The sequence below is a fragment of the Phocoena phocoena genome, chromosome 2, assembly GCF_963924675.1.
Source record: "Phocoena phocoena chromosome 2, mPhoPho1.1, whole genome shotgun sequence".
In the NCBI taxonomy this organism is placed as follows: Eukaryota; Metazoa; Chordata; class Mammalia; order Artiodactyla; family Phocoenidae; genus Phocoena; species Phocoena phocoena.
In genome coordinates this window covers 74,216,721-74,235,453 of record NC_089220.1, presented here as the reverse complement: position 1 = coordinate 74,235,453, position 18,733 = coordinate 74,216,721, and the positions used below count along the sequence as shown (strand labels likewise).

Below are 18,733 nucleotides of genomic sequence, written 5' to 3'. Positions count from 1 at the left end.
AGGAAGGGGCAGCTTTAGCTGCCGGGGTCAGACCAGGCCGCCCCGGTGCGGAACTTCATTCTGGGAGAAGGGGCAGCCAGGAGGGGCTGTGGGAAGGAAGCTAGAGGACCCTTCCCACCACTGTCTCCTCCCTCTCCTCCAACGGGCACCCCTCAGGTGGCTGTGGCTGCGCCCCTCCTCCCCTAGAGCAGACATACACCTGACAGTCCTTTCCTTCCCGAGGGAAGAGGGAAGCCGGGGGCCAGAGAGGGAGGCGGGACGGAGAGAAGGAAGGCGATAGAGGACTGGGAAACAGGATAGCGGGAAGGGAAGGGAAGAGGAGAGCAGAGGGAAGGAACGGGGAAGGAAAGGAAAGCGGGAAAAAGAAAAGACAGGAGAGGAGAGAAAGGTGGAGGAAGAAAAAGGCAAAGAGGAAGAGATGGAGCAAGACAGGGCAAGAGGGAGAGAGAAGGGTTGGGGAGCCAGGGAAGGGGCAGAAACGGCAAACAGGCAGAGAGAAGGCAGGATGAAGAGAAATCGAGGGAGAGGAAGATGGGAAAAAGAGGGAGAGAGAGGTGCGAGGGAAGAACGGAAAGCGGTAGAGCGCGGGAGAAGGGAGCCGGCAGTGGGCTCCCAGTCGCGGAGCGCACCGTTCACCGCTCTGAAGACACCCGCAGGCTGCGGGCCCCCTGCTGCCCCTCCGAGGATTCCCAACCGCGGGCTCCAGGGCAGGCGCCCTTACCTGGCAGTGCCAAGGGGCCCAGCCCGGTGGGGAGCGCCCCCGCCCGCCCCCGTCGCCGGGTCCCGGGGGCGCAGCCCCGAGCCGATCGGAGCGGGCGCCGCGGCTCCGCTGCAGGTCTGAGCAGCCCCGGCTAGAACAAGGGAGCGAGACGGAGGGGGCGGGGGAAGGAGGCTCCGCCTGCGGAGGAGCGAGGCGCCTCCGCGCCGCGCGGGAGGGCCCAGCCTCCGACCCTCCCCGGCCAGCCCTGGCCGCGCAGCGGGGGGCGGGGGCGGTGCCTGCTGCCCGCCCCCTCGGCGCTGCCGGGCGCATACAGATGCGGTGCCCCTCCCGGGCCGGGCCCGCAGCGCCTGGAGGGGCACTCGGGCGGTAGGGCTTCCAGGCCACGGCGCCAGGCCGTTTCCGAAGAGCTAGCGGAGAAGGCGCACCCGGGAGCGCGAAGCGGCCCGCACGCCCCCCGCAGCCGGGCGAAGGGCGAGCGCACAGTGAGCAGGGGAATCTGGAGCCCACTGCGGAGGCCCGACTCGCCGCCCCCGGACCAGCCTTGGAGGCTGCTGTGGACCCCGGCCGTGAGGCGGCAGCATTTTGGGAACCTGTGCAGGGAAGGGTAGCGGGCCGGCTGGGGGCTTTAAGCACAGCAGAAAGGTCCAGGGAGTCCGCGGGCTGGGCCCAGGGAACAAACAGGGCAGGGACCGAGGCGACGTCGGCGGGAGGGCACGGAGCCTTTTTGGGAAGCTCATTTACAGGAGCCTACTGAGCGAGCGGCTGCCGCCCCCTGGTGGCAGTTATGGGCGGCACCTTGAAGGTGGTGACCAGGTGACCAAATGCCTCTAGCACAGCACCGGGACACCCCTCTTCCCAGGGCGTCTTTCCCTCGGCCCTCCAGCGAGGAAGATCCACAGCTGTGTGTGGCTAGAGCCGAGGCAGGGATGGAGGGAGGGTGGGAAGTCCCTGCTCCAGGAAGCAGCAGCCTACGTTAAGTGTATGGAACGCAAGCAATGCTGGCTGCTCTGCATGCTGCAGCCTCCCCTTCAACATGGCTCTCACCCAGGCCCTGCCCAAGGAAAGCCACTCAATCACACTAGTTAAAACTAAGTCAGATTTTATTATTTTCCATAGACCACATCATTTAATAATAAAAAAAATAAAAATAAAAATTGAACAAAAGGAAAAGGTGGATATAAAGTGGAACCGGTGGGCAGGAGGCATGGGCTGCAGGACCAAAGAGACTGGGAACTGCAGGGGCCCTGGGACTCAGGAGGAGATGCTGATTCAGCTCATAGGTGACCCAGTCCTGGCCCCGGCTGTTCCCAAAAGGGGGGTGCAAGTACCAAAGGAGGTGGTGAGCAGGATGGAGGAAAAACGAGAGAGAGGTTTGGGGCTCCTGGCTGTTCCCCAGCTCTGGGCCAACCACCTCCCTCCCTAACATAGCTCCTCCCTCTCACAGACTTAATGGGAAATGAGAGGGAGGAGAGGGCTAAGTCCCAAGAGATAGATTACGGGGGTAGGGTGGGAAGATGCCCACTGCTCCATTTGGTATGTGGGGACAGGTGGCAGCCAGACTTCAGCACTGGGCAAATGGTGTGAAAGACCCCTGGTTCCAGGGTGGTGGAGATTGTACCTATCCCTCTGTGGCCTTGAAGCCCCCTGGGGCAGGGTGGCCAGTGCCTGCAGCTCTCCCTAGTGTTCTCCCGGCTAGCGGCTAGCGGCGCCCACCCCGGTCCCGCACAGGCGTGCTCCGACTCCGGCTCCTGCTGTGGCGCTTGGTGTCTCTGCGGTCCCTCTCCCTGCCTCGTTCCCGGTCCCTGTCCCTCTCCCGATCTCTATCTCCCCTGTCCCGCTCCCTGTCCCTCTCTCTCTCCCTGTCCCTCTCCCGGCTGTGCTCTCGCCGCTTCTCTCGCTCCAGCTGTCGGGTCCGTTCCCGCTCCGCCTCCTTCTCCCGCTCCTTCTGCTCTTCTTCTTCTTGCTCCTTTCGCCGCTTCTCCCGCTCCTTGGCCCGTTCAGCGCGCTCTGCCTCCTTCTGAACAATCTGTAGCAGGCAGGGAAGGCAGAGAACAGGTACCTCAGCCCTGCTCACATGAGTCTCACCTGGTCTCCCTGCACCTGGACCCTGCACTCTTAGCTCTGGACCACTGTCAGCCTTCCTGCTATGCAGGAAGGGGCAGGGCCTCAGCAGTCACTTCTGTCCTCGTCTCAGAGCCCCAAGCCCTCCTCCCAGTCTTCATCTTTTATGCCCACGACAGGTAGTGGCACCATCCATGCCTGGCCTCTGGTAGTTCCTAAGCTAACTCGATGTGAACAAATCTCTATTCTCTCTAGTGGAGTAGCATAAACCTACAATTCCCAAAAGGCCCATCACAAAGAAACGGAGATTTAAAAAGCTAAAACCCCTAGAAATTAGAAAGAGAAACAGCTGAGTTTATTAAACACAGATTTCTCAGCTAACTAAAATCAACTTCCAAGAAGCACGCTTGGCACCACCAGCTTCCTGGGACACACACAGAGTTCCGATCTCGTGTCTACCTCTAGCCTTTATGGCTCTGGCTTCTCTATGGCCCACTCAATCAACTGGGTCTTAAAACTGCCTCTTTCTGTGATGCTTAGCTTCTGCCTTATTATTCTAAGCCAATACCTGGGCCTATTCACTCTCGTAGTCACACGACTCTCCCCTTGCTCACTCCCAAGCCTTGATGTAGCTTGGCAGGTGGCTCCTCCTGAGCTTGAGTGCCCCTCAAGGCAGGAAGGCGTGTGCTCACCTGGCTGTCAGTCAGTGGGAGCCAATAGATGCAGGGAGCCGCCTTGGTCTTACGGAAAAGGTCGTCCAGCAGCTTGGCAGGTGGTTCCTCCTGAGCTTTCTCTGAGGTGGAAGAAAGTGAGTCAGACTTGATGCGTATGACTCTGTCCCACCTGGGTCCCTTTCCCACCTACTACTGAGTATGTGTGCCCCCCATAGCTAAGTACCTTTCTTCTCACTCTTCTTTTCTTTAGACTTTGCGCGTTCCTTGCGGCGGCGGTCACGGGACCGTGATCGGGAACGGGGCCCTTCTCGAACTTTGTCCCGATCCCATTCGCGCTCTGATCGCGTTCGCTCCCGCCGCTCCATCTCCCGTTCCCGCTCTGCCCACTGTTCCCTCACCGCCCGCTCCTGCTCCCGCTGCTCTGCCCTGGGGTGCTGTGGTGGCTGGGCTGGGGGCGGGGGCGGGGGGTGCAGCGGCCGTGGTACCCCCTGCTCCTCTGTCTTAGTTTCAGAGGGACGGTCCACCAAGAGGCCTCGGTGATAATCCAGCTGCGGGTAGAGGAGGGACAAGGATAGTCAGGATGAAGATGACATCACTCCCACTGAAGGAGCCCAGGTACCAGTGAACAGACTTTGGAGCCCCATGGTTCAACTAAAGGAACCAAAGAGGAGGGAAAAGGAATCTCAGTGACGGCAGGTTTGGCCGGGATCTCAGCTGGAATCTAGTGGATAACGGCCTCCCCTGCCCCTACCCGCCTCCTTCCTTTCCCTTGGTTTCTTACCTCATCTTGCTCAGCATAGTCAGCACAGAGGAATTTGGGGTTGGACTGGGGCCATTTGACCCCATGTAGAGCTGTGCGGGTGGCAACTGCTTCCTCTACTGTCGAGTACTGACAGAGGGAGGGAGAAGGCAGAGGGTCACAACAGGCCTTCAACCCTTCCCACTTGCCACAATGCCCTCAAATCTGCCCACGATGGTCACAAAAGGAAATACAGGCCACAACCTAGAGAATCAGTTTCTTCCCCTCACCGTTACAAAGCAGTGAGATTTGATCTTGTCAATCCAGAAAGCCTCTTCTACCAGAGTTCCTGTACGTCCCAACAATTCCTTCAGCTGGCCTAAAGTGAAGGGACGAACCTGCCAATGAAAGCGAAATTTCAGGGTCTTAAAGAAGGCAAGAACTATACTCATGTAACTAGTTTGAAGATTTCCCACACCACTGTCACAGGAGTATAGCTTCCAAGTCTGGGTGAGGCCAGAGAGGTTAGGAACCCTCCATCAGGAATGTGAGAAGAGTGGTAACACTGTCTGAGACATCATGGGCCAGGCTCTCTACAAATTCTCAAGACAACCCTGCAGGGTGATACTTTTTTCTCCCCATTTTTCAGATGAGACAGGTTGTGAGGTAAAATAACTCACTCAATGAGTGAGTAACCAGCAGATCCAGGAGTTGAACCTAAGAAACATGAGTCCAAAGCTCAGACTCTAAACCAAGCTGCACTGTGGGAAAAAAATGACTTACCAAATTGGAGATGTGGACGATGTTACTGATCTTGCCCCGGGGTGGGGAGGGCACTTGAGCAGTCCGGACTGGGTCATCAATTGTAATGGAAACTCCCGACTTCTGCTGGCTAATGGAACGTCGAGTTAAGGTATCTCCTAAAGTCACTATCAAACAGAGCACAAGAATGACTTTCAGCAGGGAGCAACGCTGGCTCTTCCACCTCCAGCAGGACTTTAAAACTCCCTACCAGTAGTCACTGTCCCGTCTAAATGTGCTGAGCACCTGCACTGTGCAAGGTACGGTCCAGGCTGATCTCCTCATTATGGAGATGCAAAAATTAAACAGATTCAAACCTAGCCCTCAAGCAGCTTGATAACTAGGAGAAGACATGTGTAAAATACTAGAACACGAGGCAGAAAACATTAAACGCTTTAAAAGAGGTCCAAATAAAGTGCTCTGGGAATTCAGGCGGCCACATGTTTCACTCATAATGCTGCACCTACCTTTCTTTACTTCATGCTCCACAGGTGGGGGCAAGGCCACCTCTACTGAGACCTGGGGAGGTACAGGGGCTTCTGCTTCAGGCTCCTTCTCTTCTTCCTCCTCTTCCCTCTGCCCATTCTCCTGGCCCTCGGAAGGCACCACCTGTAAGGTATCAGATAACAGACGGATTCTTTTTTTTTAAATTGATTTATTTATTATTTACTTATTTGGCTGTCCCGGGTCTTAGTTGTGGCATGTGGGATCTAGTTCCCTGACCAAGGATCAAACCCAGGCCCCCTGCATTGGGAGCATGGAGTCTTAGCCACTGGACCACCAGGGAAGTCCCTACAGAGGGATTCTTAAACACCAAGCAGGTACATTCTTTTCAGTTTCCGGTTTCTCAGGGAGAGATGGTGGTAAGTCAACCTAACATGCTTCTTCCACTAGGGAGGAAATTTCATTATTATGTTCACCTCCACCAGATCCTGGGATTTGTAATGCCTCAACTCTGCCATGAGGAAAACTAAGGCAGGAACTGGCAAATTTTTTCTGTACAGGGCAAGATATTAAACATTTTAGACTCTGTGAGCCATATGGTTGCAGTTACTCAACTCTGATATTATAGCACTTAAGCAGCCGGAGATAAGAGTAAATGAACTGGGCTTCCCTGGAGGTGCAGTGGTTAAGAATCCACCTGCCAATGCCGGGACACGGTTTGAACCCCGGTCCGGGGGATCGCACATGCCGCGGAGCAACTAAGCCCGTGTGCCACAACTACTCAGCCTGTGCTCTAGAGCCCGTGAGACGCGACTCCTGAGCCCATGTGCCACGACTACTGAAGCCCATGCGCCTAGAGCCCCTGTTCTGCAGCAAGAGAAGCTGCCGCAATGAGAAGCCCGCGTACCGCAACGAAGACCCAACGCAGCCAAAAATAAACAAAAAAAGAGTAAATGAACTGGGGTGGCTGTGTTCTTACAGAACTTTATTACAGGCTACAGGTTAGATCTGGTAGCCTGCTGACTCATACCCTACAAGGGCCAACTCACCCAACCCTCTGCACAGATGGCAGACTTCCCTTCTAGGACTCCGCCTTAGCTCCTCATTCAGTTGCCCACTCTGCATCCATGGCCCCCTCCCCCAAAGTGGGGTGCAGGAGGCTTACCTGAGTGACGGTCCGGCATATTTTCAGCCCCTTGTCATGGGTCCCATCATCACCATTACGCTCTGTCTCATCCTCAGAGATTCGGGAGTCGTCAGCATGAAGATCCACAACAGCCTCCTGCCCCGCCAGGGGTTTGATGTCGGGGATGAGGCTCTGGGACACAGATACCCCCCACCCCGTTACACTGGGCCCATGTCTACTCCCACGTCATGTCTCATCCTCCCTTCCCCGGCCCCTCCCACCTCACCTTGAGTGATTCGGTGGTGATACTGATGGAGGGTTTCTTCTGTGTGGTGGCCGTGCTGGCTCCCCAACGCCGCTTCCGACTAGGCTGGCCCCCCTCTGTGTCACTGTTTCCAGCTGGCACCCCCTTGGTAGCTGCTGTCCCCAAGAAATAGGACCCCACAGTTAGATGCTCTCAGGCCCTCTGCTGGTTCACACCACAACACCCACAGAGAGCCTTCGACTGGAATTTTAGTAAAAGGTTAACTTAAGGAAACCACATTTGGGGACTGGGGAAACCATGCTTCAGAGTAAACAATGAAAGGCCTAGAGCCACTTCCTGAAAGATGAAAACTACTGATCTCTGAAGGCAACAAGGAAGAGCTAACTAGGCTGGTAAGCAATTTAAACTTTTAGTGGTAGGAAAATCTAAAGTACTGGGGAAGACAGTGGATGACACGGGAATGAGAAAAACAAGACTATGTGATACTAAAATCCAAGTTAATTTAATTTTAGATCATGATGTGACCTGGTCATGCTTGAGGTTATTTTCACACTACAGATTGATATATTTAAAGTCATAAAGACCTATTATTTAAAGACCTATTTAAAGTCATAAAGACCAATGAGTTCCTCATTGGCAAAATGTTAAAGATGTTACTGTTGGAGGTGTGGGCACTCTCATTTTCTCAGACGCTCTCTTAGAATAAAGTATAAACTGGTAAGCATTTTATAGGAATCCCTCAAACCCACTCCTCGTTCTGAGGGTTCAGACATCTGAAATAATAAAAGCAGGAGGACTAAATAAGAAATGGTAAGACATCTCACGGTGTATCTCATTAGGGTTAAGAAAGAAGTGTGACTGGGGAAAAATAACAAGGATTGTTTGTGAAGTTCTGAATTTTAAAATGAAACACTACCTACGCCCAAAAGATGTAGATTTGCTGGGTGGAGGTGGTGGGATGGCAGGGGGCGACGCAAGAATGCCACTGACAGAGAATGGGAATCTACTTCTCTATCAACTCTGATTTTTATGGTATTCCGAACCTGTATCAGGGATTTGGGGCTAGACTTACAGACAACGGAGATCTTCCTCTTGAATGATTTGGGCAGCGAGCTCTGTATAGAGAAGAAAAGGGGAAAAAAGAGAAAGAGACACACCCCACAGAGAGGGGGGAAAGAGGTTAGATGGGGCAGTCTTAGCATAGGCTCCAAAGACACAGAGAGAGAGAGACACAGAGACAGACAGAGACCAAAACAGAAGCGGCAAACGGCAAAAACGAAGCAGAATCAATGCAAGTTAGAGAAAAAAATAAAACCAAACATCACAGCAGGGAAAAGTCATCTAGTCCATACCACACCTATGTATTAGCTTAACCAGAAATAAGCTGGAAGAATTATTTCAGTAGCCTCCCAGCACTTTAAAAGCATTGGTCATGCCCTCTTCCACTGTCTCTACTGGTTGAGAGGATGCCAAGCCCAACAAGCTATGTCCAGAGCTGGGTCATCTGGTCCTTCTAAGGTCTTCCTTGCTAACTCGAGGAAAACACGAGGAAACAAGGAAAACCAACTTTGGGATGGCACTTTGACAACATAACCCTCCTCTTCTTCTCAGTGCCCAGCCTGACATCCACTGACACTGGCTCTGAGCGGCTTGGACAGCAGACTGTTAAGACTGCCTGGATGCCCACCACACTGTGGACGGCAGCACCAGACTCACTGGAGATGAGCCTCCTGAGCCAATTGCCAGCAGAGAGAATTTAAAGGTGTCTTTGGTAAAGACAAGTTTTTATGCAGGGCAGACTGTCTCTAGGGAGTTTCAGACTTTCTGACCACTGTACGGAGCTCTAGCAGAGCCTTTACTGTTTCTTCTCCAAACAGGGCTTATGCCTTAGGGGCTCTGCCAAGGACCAGAAACTTCCAAACTTGCTTTTGAGCAAGTCTCTGCCCCAAACACTCAGTGGGAGAAAGACTGTGGACAGAGCAAAAAGAGGAAGAGAGAGAGCAAAAAAGGGAATAGAGCATTTTAGATTTAAGTGCTTATTTCTGGAAAAACTAAGACCTACCACCCTTCTAAAGGGTAGGGCAGGAACCCTCTTGATGAAATCCCTTTTCCCCATCCACCCCCCAGCCCCGTTTGTGTCGTCTAACCAAGTCTCCTTGGTCTCCGTTAAGGGCCAGCCTGACCCCTAGCCAGGCCGCTCTCGATGGGTAAGTTAGTGAGAAAAAAAAAAAGTCTTAATTAAAACAGGAAAAACATGAACCAAATAAATAAACAAATCCAATAAAGAAATCAGAAAAAAAGATAAAGAAAAAAATTAAAATAAAAGATTAAAAAAAGAGGAGAAAGAAGAAAATAAAGAGGAAAATAAACTAGGAATATGACAAATGTTCCAGGTACCATCTCACACCTGGGATCTTCAGTTCAGCCAATCGCACCTCACTGTGTACTGTATCTAGTCAACCGCCGGTCCAATCAGAATGAGCCCTCCCTGCTAGGCGCTGTGCAATTGGTGGGGGGTTGGGTTGGCAAAAAAGGTGGGCGCACGGCGTGGTGGTCAGCACGGCACTGCCAGAGTCCTCCCAGGGGCGCAGGGGGGGCGGGAGGGAAACGTGTGGGGGGACGCTGCCCAGTTTCCATGATGTCAAGACAGTTCACTGGTGGTGGCCAGGCTCAGCGAGGGGTACGGGGGAAAGGGGGCAGAGACATCAGTCCCGGCCCTGTAGGGGCATCATCTTGCAGTCCCTGATGAGATGGCCTGTATGTAGCAGAAATGGTCCTGGCCTTTTATCGTGAGAGGCAGGACCCTATGTCCATCAGTGGCAAGCTGCAGCAACACCACCACCCAATACTTGGAATCCAGGTGATGACTCCAGAGTCCCTTTCTCCTCTGCCTGTAACTGGGGAGGGGGTCCTCTCACCGAGTGGGATCATGGAGCCTCTGTTGAAGGCAGCCTGGGGGTAGTAGGTGGGTAGCCCCAGGACCTGGCACACATTCAGCAGCAAGGTCAGAATACGTTTCTTCTGAGAGTGGTGTGTGGCATCTCCTCAGGGACTCCAGCTGAGACAGCGGTTCCAGTCAGGTGGGTGGATGAGCCCCTGCCTCCAGGGATGGAGGAGAAGTTGGAGCAACCAACATATGCTGCCCTTCACCATGGACAACAGGGACCAAAGGAAAGTCCATCTGATGAGCAAGTGGTGATACATGGCTGGGCTGTCATCAGCCTTAAATCTCTGGGCTCAGACCCTAGACTTCTCTGCAGGGTTCCTAGTCGTCACAGCTTAAGCGGAGAGCCCCATTCAGTATTTTACAGCATGGCACTGTGATCACAAACATTGACTCTTTAGGAGGTCTTGGTGCCCTAGATGGGGATCCCAACAGTCTGTAGCAAATAAGGCAACCCACAGTCCTCAAAAGGGCAAGGGCGTGTGGGCAGGCGCCCCAGCACTGACACAAGCTCTTCTTGGGGTGTCCCAAAGAGGGAGATGATGCAAGTCCACCCCTTTCCAAATGCTTTTTGCTTTCTCAATACAAGTCTCTCCAGAACAGTGCTCTTCTTGGCCCCCTGATGTAAGCAAGGCAGGGAGGCAAAAGGGGGCCCATCACAGGATCCCATACACATGCCCCCCTCTGGCCAAGACACCTGGATAGCAGACTCGGCTGACTGGGCAGCTCAGGAGCAGCGGGTGGGTCCAGAGGAAGAGGCGGCATCAGCGATTGGCCAGTTGGGCAGGGTTATATTTTACGGGCGGATTACCGTACATGAGGTACTTGGACAAAGTTTTACGGGGAAGAAGGACCTTGTAATAAATAATATTCTGCACATCAAATCACGTTCACCGGCCCCCACCCCCGCAACACACACCAAAGAAAGGCTACACACACAACAGTCCCTCCCACCCTATTACCCTACTCCCAAACCCAGCTAATTCTTGCTCTAATTACTTTAAGAGCCAAGAAGACTTCGCTGGCTCTGATGGGGGGAGCCCCTGAATTGGGTTCAGGACACAAAATAAGATATATGCCAAAAAAGTAAGTAAAGAGGTCACAAAAATGGGGAAGGGGCCTTTGGGATGACCCCAGGGGCTGGCTTCTAAGTAGCTACATCTCTGCAATGAGACCACTAGGGGGCAGATGAGGAACAAAAATTCCTCAGCATGGTGGTCAGCTGAGAACCATCACGGCCCACTAGATGGCGCTGATCTCCAACACACTTTTAAAAAGGAGGGAAAGCTAGAGGGGTTACCACAGGGAGAAGCTAAAGAAGGTAGCCGGTAAAGCTGAGCCTGGGTCTTAAAGGGCCATTAGCTGACTTTCCCGCTGGTTACAAACTTCCCCACCTGCACTACTTCCCCAACAAGGAAAGGGGAATAAAGGAGCCCTGTTCCCATCACAAGGGGTCTCCCTTGCTAAACCAGCGAATTCTCCCTTGGCCCTATCCTGATCCAAGTCTTTGCCTAGTCCCTTCTTTAAGCTATCCCACTGTGTACGAGGGATCACTGGAGTGCTCTATTCTTTCCCCCAGGTCCACTCCTGCCCACCCACCCCAGCAGGTGGCTTGGATATTTACCTCTTTCTTCTCCTCATCCTCGGCACTGCCCTCTGGGCGATCATCATTGCTGACTTGGTCTGCAATAGGCATGGGGGGCTCTGGAACCTCATTTTCAGGTCTGTTTTCACTTGTGTCCATGGTCACTTCCTCCTTCTCCTCACTGTCAGTATGGGGAGAGGTTGGGAGGGAAGGGCAGGAAAGAACCAAGGGGAAGAGAGAGCAAGACGTTAGGTTTTGGGTCAAGGAAACCCCCATGCCTCATCACTTGGGTGGGATTGGGAGGGCTGCTTTTTAGATCAGACTAGAGACCTTGTCCCCCCAGGAAAACCAGGAAACGGTTTTCCTAGGGGAAAGAGCACAGATCACAGCGACCACATTCACTCACTGCCCAGATGGGATAAAGCTGTGATGTGTGGGGTCAGGGCTCCAATGTTCTTAGGTAATTCACCAGAGTACCCCTATATGAAGAGGAGAAACATCCCTCTCTGCAAAGTCCCTCAAAAGTAACTGTGATTTGCCTACAACCCCGTGGCCTCCCTAGACCTGGGTGCAGACACCTTTACTTAGCCAAGCTGCATGAGAAACTAAGGGAAGCCTGATACCTTAAGAAGAGGAGAAAGAACAGCCAGGGCTGTGGCAGATGATCCCAACCTTGGGTTTAATCAACTGCTTAGTAAGCAAAAGCCTACTGACCCTCAGGGTCTGCAGACACCAGGAATGGAGAAATGGTGGGGGTGAGGGCTGCAGGGAGAGGAAGGTTGGCGAGGGTTCAAGCTTTAACAGGGACTCCCTCTAATCCAAAAGGAAAAACAAAAACTGCCAGACAGAGTATGAAAGCTCAGAGAAGCACCAGGCCACTTTTACCTGCTCAGAGGTGTAGGAATTGTTCTTACATTCGGCCTTCGCCCAGTTTCTCCCACTCCCTTATTCCAACTTCCAAGAGATAAAGAGAGCAGGCCTCCCAGTCAGGACACACCCTCCCCTACACCACGCATCCCCCCCACAAACGCTGAACCCACTCCCCCACCCCTCTGAATCACATAAGTCAGCTCCCATTGCAGGCAACGAATCCCAGAGGTCCACTTCAGATAAACTATCCCATCTTCTTTTTTCTGTCTTCATCCTGAACTTCTTAACTCTAATCTCATCCCCACTACCACCCAAACACTGAGGGGTAAAAAAATCAAATCAAGATGATCAGGGGCCTAAGTCTCAAGAGAGGGGAAAGCAAGCCTCCCCAGGCTGACCAACACCAGAAAATTCGGCATTCTCAACAGGCTGCCTGACACCCAGAGGTCAGAACAGCCTCCCCAGAGCAGGCAGGGAGGGATGCATGGGAAGGGGGGGAGGAGAAAATCGGAAATGTGCCCCCAGCTAATAGGCTCCCACAGAAACACGAGCTTCAACTGCCTAAATCTAAAGAAAAGTCTTATCCAAAAAATACCTATTTCCCACACACAGAGGGCAAGTGGGGCCAATTAGAAACCGGGCAGGAAGGACAAAGGGGGAAAGCAGAATGACTGAAGACAAATCAAAACGAAAAGACGGAATGAAAGCCACGGGGAAGAGAAGGGAGATGAGGGGAGCTAGAGTGGTGGGGAAAAGGGATACATGGAAATGTGAAGCTCTCACCCTTCTTTGCTTTCTGATAACATGATTTTTTTTCTCCCCCTGGAAGTGCTGTTTATCCCTTTCTGGAATGGAAGAAATAACAAAAACCAAACAAAAAAATCCTAAAAAATTAAAAAAAAAACCAAAACACCTTCCTTGTCCCAAGATCCCACCACCTCCTCCCCAACCACCCGATCCAGAGAGAGAAAATCGAGATGCAGCAACTGGGGATCCAAAAAATGGTAAATGGAAGGGGAGATGGTGGTGGTGGTGAGGGGAGGCTAAAATAGATCTGGCTTTTAAGAGATAAGCGTTAAGTCCTCACGGCAAACCCCGAATTCAGCTGGATTGGTCTCTCTGGAGAAGGAGGAGGAAGAGGGCCAGGCTGCTGGTAGTGGCTGGCTCTATTGTATTGGCGGAGCGGCGGCGATCAGCCGGAGACATGCAGGGGAGCCATCTTGCCACTTACCCAGCAGCCCGTGTGTGCGGATGGGGGAGGGCCCTGCTGCAGCAGGGGAGGGGAAAGAAGAGAGGGAGGGCGCTGAGTGAGCAAGGCTCTTATACTCTGGCAGGCCACAAGGAGCTCACTGCTGGCTCAAAAGGCCTGGCCTTTTTCCTTCTTTTCTCAGGTTACAACAGCTACCGAGGCCTAACCCCACAGGGAGAGGGTGCTCTCTCCTCTTCCACGGGGGCGGGGGAGGGGGCTGGGTAGAGAGGACATACAAAGTTACAGCTGCTTGCTTGGAAGATTCCAGAGAATAGAAGGAAAGGAAACAGCAGAGCTGGGAGTGAAAAATGATAAGAAGGAAGATAACAAAGCCAAAGTTGCAAAGAGACAGAGGGGAGGATCACGAGCACTTTTTAAGTGCCCACCTTCCTCTACCTGAGAAGCCAGGCATAGAACACTGAAACCAGATCAGCTGGTTCAAGGTGGGGAGGTGGGATGAGATTTGGCACTATCCAATCACTGTATGGTAACTGGCTGCTCACCACGAGCAATGACCACGTATCCTTTCTTCAGGGAGATGGAAGGAGTGGATAAGGAGAAAGTTCCTTTTTGAATTACCAGTAGAGGAGGGGAGAGGTGTCTCTGAAGAGAAGACAGACAACTTTGTTTCACAGAGTCTTTAATAAGGTCACCCTGCCCCAGGGTCTGCAGGAGCCAGAAAGGAAATGGATAAACAGGGCAAGGGGACCTTGGGTAGAAGGGCTCCAAAATGAGGGCTCTGAAGTAGATAAGAAACTGAAATGAGAGGACTGTTATTGGGGACAGGGGTAGGGGTGGTGGTGGTGGGGTGTGTGCCGATCTGCTGGGCAGAAAGTGGGAACTAAATGGAAATTACTAATCAGGGGCATCTTCAGAATAATGTAAAATGGGAAGCTGCCTCTACCCATTCAAAAAAGCACTCAGTAGATGCTCAAAATGCCCATTTGTTGACTGCAAAGGTGCTCCTTTTGTATCCCAGTGGCAGTAAAGGTTTAACACTAAGACAAGCTTCTGTGTACTTAACCAAAAACTTAGTATTATCTCATTTGTAATACCAGAGCGTTTAGTCAAAACTGAAATTTCCTCCCTCCTGCTTAAAATCTTAAACTTACATGTCAACTGCATGCTAAAGCAGTCGCGTTTATACATCAGACTAGAGTTCCTTTTCACTGAGTGGTCCCTGGCTGCTCAGTAAGGTTGAGAGCTCTGGAGTCAAACTGGCTAGGTCTCAATCCAGGCCTCAGCCCCACCCCGCACACAAGTAGCATAATATCGGGCAAGTTCCTGATCCCCTCTGTGTATCAGTTTCTTAATCTGTAAAATAGGGTTAATAACAATACCTATCTCATCTAACAGTGTGATAAAGATTTGCTCTTAGGAGTCTGGCTTGGAAGACACCCCAAGTCAAGGTAAGGATGTGCATAAAACACGTGTACATTTAATAGGCCATTATCTCATTTGGTGACACCTAGGGAGCTTTTTTTTTTGAGCATCCTCAAAGAGTAGACTGCTCTTTCTCTGATGTAAAGGCACTAATTGGTTTGACAGGTTCTCAGCAATGCCCTCATCACTGTCTAGTACCTGCTGGTTTACTTCCCCCTCACCTCTACCCTGCAGAGCTCCTCAAGGTCAGAGACTGCATCCCTTGACCCCTAGCCTGGGGCCTAACGCAAAGAAACGCTCAGTAAATATTTCCCAATTAGGTTGTCATTGGGGGTACCAAGTGGATATTTTAGTAAATCCTTGCTGAATTAAAGGTTTTCTTCTTAATAAGTATTTTTGGATAGAATTCCCACAGACACCGTTATCCTACAGAGAAATGTTACCTTCAAACATCCTCAAATACATGTTCCCTGTCCATCAATTGTCCTAAAATACTTTCAGCTGCCAATATGCCTCTCCAAAAGTGGCATCCCTGGAGGAAGAATCTTCTTTCAATTGGAAATTCTATCTCGTTTTTTTTTCAAGAATAAGAATTTTATGACGTTATTCTTGGTCTTCTTAAGACACAATGAGTTTGTGCTGTCTACTTCCCCATGATCAAACCTGTGGGACCGAAGAATTCCCAAAACTTCATTTTCATAAGAAAAAGAGGAAGCCTCGAAATTATCCCAAAATGGGACTCAATCTACTTGCAGGACTAGTCCCAAAGCCTTCTTAGCTATGCGTCAGAGCCCCACACAGCTTTTCTTTGTAGTCCCTTTTATGCAAAAGGCATCTCCTTTCCCACTATTTAAATTCTTGCACAAGTATTTCTGATACCTTTGAAAAAATAAGTGAAACTGCATAGGGATGGGGGTGGGTGATATCTACCCAAAATTAAACAGTGCACAAAGCATTTGTAGCCCAGAAGAAAAGGACAGAACTACTTACGGGCTAATAACATCACATTAGAGTTCACATCTGAATAGGAATGAGATTCAGAAAAACTAATGGAAAGGGAAATTTCTATAGACATATATGTTTGAACTTTAGTTACTATAGAAAATTCAGAAGGAACTGAGGACCTGATGTGAAATTTAATAAGAAACAGTGGGATCTGACTACCCTTAGGCAGTGAGATTTAAACATAGAATACCCTCAGGAGCATACCAGTCCCAAGATAACAGAGGTCTGTATGGTTTTAGAGGGTGTGTCCTTAGATACCAACTTCTCAGTGAGCAAACTCTATTGATAACAATAAATTTTACTTTTTAAAAATATGCATCATTTGGCATACTGGCACTGTAGGTCCCCTGAGGAGTATCAATTACACTGTCATACTGGCTTAAAGGACCATTTCCTTCCTCCTACTCAGGCGAAAAAACAAATAAGCATAGTGCCAAGAGCCCAACGCTGCTATTGCCTGCAAGGTTTGTGTATACAGGAAGGTTGTATTTAGAAAAATTGGGGTTTGAATTAACTATTACTGGATGATACAGCTGCCCACACAAAGTTTTTCCTTTCCCTTTTTTTTTTCTCTATGTTTTTTAATGTAAAAAGAGAGTACCATTATTTTCTGCTGTATGAGGAAATTTTTGTTGTATCTATAAGCAGGCAGAGGACTAGATTCTGGAACGGGGCTCAAGTGAAACAGAACTGAGGGCTCACAAATTCCTGCCCCAAGAAATGAAAAAGACACCTTACCTCATAAACCTAGAGTTCCTCAGGGCACAATCAGAATCACAATGGATTTAACCAAGCACAGCCAAAAAAATTTAGGCAATCTCTTCCAAGTGGTGAGAGGTCCTTGAAGTCTAATTTTTTTTTTAACACTTTACTGAATCAACAGGCCCCAGCTCTGTTTTTTTAAAACTCATATGACTTCTTGTTGAGATAGAGAGGAAAACCAAGATTAAGCTACAAATGGTCTTTTCCATTTAGCACTCACTGTTGATCCCACTTTTAAAATTGGCCAGGGCTCCAGAGATCACCAGGCTGAACACTAGCACTCTAGAGGGGTGAAAGACCAGAAGGAGTGTTGTGAATCAGTTTAGTACGGCCTCCAGAAATGTAGGCAAACTTCTCAAAGATTCATTTACCAAATCCAGTGCCAGAAGAGCCTATGGGTTTCGAGCATCTCATTTTGTTAGGCTGCTGCATAGACCATGTGGAAGGTAGGCAGAAGGAAAGCAAGTAAGAGCGATGTGTGAGAGCTACTTCTGAGCTCAGACTGCATTTCTAACCTATGGGCTGCTCCACCGAAGCTTGCCTAGGCAACAATGGACAATCTCAATATTTGCCCAAGGTGCCACTTGCTATCACCATGCCAGAATCAATGTGACTAGATGAGCTCAGTCATAAATGAAGATCAAAGCCACGTTTACCTGAGGAGAAAAACTCTGTATATAACTCCAAGGTTCATTTGCCCTGGACTTGCATGCAAAACTCCATTAAATAAGGTGCTTCAAAACAGCACAAAGTGCCACTCTGTTGCCAGGATCTCAGAGACCCACAGGATTTGAGGACAAGCAAGCAGCTTTTCAGAAAATTACTTGCCTCTCAAGGTGCCCAGGAGGCACTTCCTCAGGCCCAATTAGTAGCAGGTTGTCAACATCTACTTTGAAACTGCCATTACAGAAAAAACATGCTATACTCCCATGGGATAGGGGAGGGAAAGGCAGGCATTATCTCTGATTGATGGATAGGGAAGGGAAGGTGTCACCCCATTTCCTCATCGATGGTGTAGCTGGGGAATCCTGAACACCTTCCAGAATCCGCTGGTTTTTCACTTTAAGGTCCTAGAAGAAAAACCCTTTTCCAAAGGATAATGTACCCATTCCAAAATGGAAAAACAAAAACTTTTTTCAAAGGCAATAGAGTGAACTTTTAGCTTTCAAACCAAAAATGTGATGGCCACAAGATGGCAGCAGAGGCAAGAATATTAGAATAGACAGTAGCAAGGCAAAAGTTACAATAATGAGTACATAATTATTGTTAAAGTCTCAAGAAAATGAGATAATAAACCATGTCACTGCCCACCACCCTCCAAAATCAGAGGCAAAAGATAGCCTGAAGCTCTAAGAAGAATTAGATGTACATAAAGGGAAAAATCATATTGATAGTGTTAGTGTTAAAATGCCATTAAAACAATCATGGAACAAAGTTAGGCCAACTGTCTACACAGGACATTCACTAAAGTAGTATAGGATTCCTGATGTCTAAAAGCTAAGCAATCTTATTTCCACAATGCTTTTCTTTTTCACTTCCCATGAGACTCTGAAGCCAGGAATTTTGGTTCAATGGCTTCTTAATTTGTAATACCTAGCTCAGAAGAATGAATGACATACATGTTCAATTACAAATTTAATTTGATATGACAGTATTTTTCTAGGACTACACATAAGGAATAAAAAATTTATGTTAACTGCATAAATGGTAAAATCAATCCAAGGGTCTTAGAAGGAATAACTTCTGACTTGATATGGACTTCATATTTTGCTGTCTTGTACACTGTGGGAGATAACTAGGATAGACTGTGCTTAATAAAATGATAGCTTATAACCAGAGAAAATAAAAAAAACTAAAAAACAGCACTCTCCTGTAAGGTGCTCTGTAGATCCTCAACATCCTTTATTAAACTGTGTTCCCAGGCTCACATGTAGCTGGTAAATGTGAGTTAAAGACTGAGTTAAAATGCCTGAGTCAATTCCCTTACACTGTCTTGAGTTTACAAAAAGAAGCCTCTGCTGCCTCCTTCTTAAAGGAATTGACTGTTTTGGTCAGATGATTCCAGATATGGGGTTCCTTTTGCTCTCACCACCACTTTTCAGAC

At 49.8% G+C, this 18,733-nt stretch overlaps 1 protein-coding gene across 1 annotated transcript in view; it reads right to left on the bottom strand.

The window, feature by feature from the left end:
- Positions 1 to 2,420: 2,420 nt before the first annotated feature.
- The window catches only part of ACIN1 (apoptotic chromatin condensation inducer 1), a 31,744-nt gene continuing 15,431 nt past the window's right edge, over positions 2,421 to 18,733 (bottom strand). Inside the window, exons 8-18 of the mRNA XM_065871694.1 lie at positions 11,400 to 11,541; positions 7,904 to 7,946; positions 6,853 to 6,983; positions 6,606 to 6,722; positions 5,464 to 5,605; positions 4,979 to 5,124; positions 4,486 to 4,593; positions 4,238 to 4,345; positions 3,680 to 4,004; positions 3,475 to 3,575; positions 2,421 to 2,747 (exon numbers count right to left, since the gene is read on the bottom strand). Of these exons, the coding sequence (XP_065727766.1) occupies positions 2,421 to 2,747; positions 3,475 to 3,575; positions 3,680 to 4,004; positions 4,238 to 4,345; positions 4,486 to 4,593; positions 4,979 to 5,124; positions 5,464 to 5,605; positions 6,606 to 6,722; positions 6,853 to 6,983; positions 7,904 to 7,946; positions 11,400 to 11,541 (1,690 nt within the window). The remainder of the gene's footprint in view (positions 2,748 to 3,474; positions 3,576 to 3,679; positions 4,005 to 4,237; positions 4,346 to 4,485; positions 4,594 to 4,978; positions 5,125 to 5,463; positions 5,606 to 6,605; positions 6,723 to 6,852; positions 6,984 to 7,903; positions 7,947 to 11,399; positions 11,542 to 18,733) is intronic.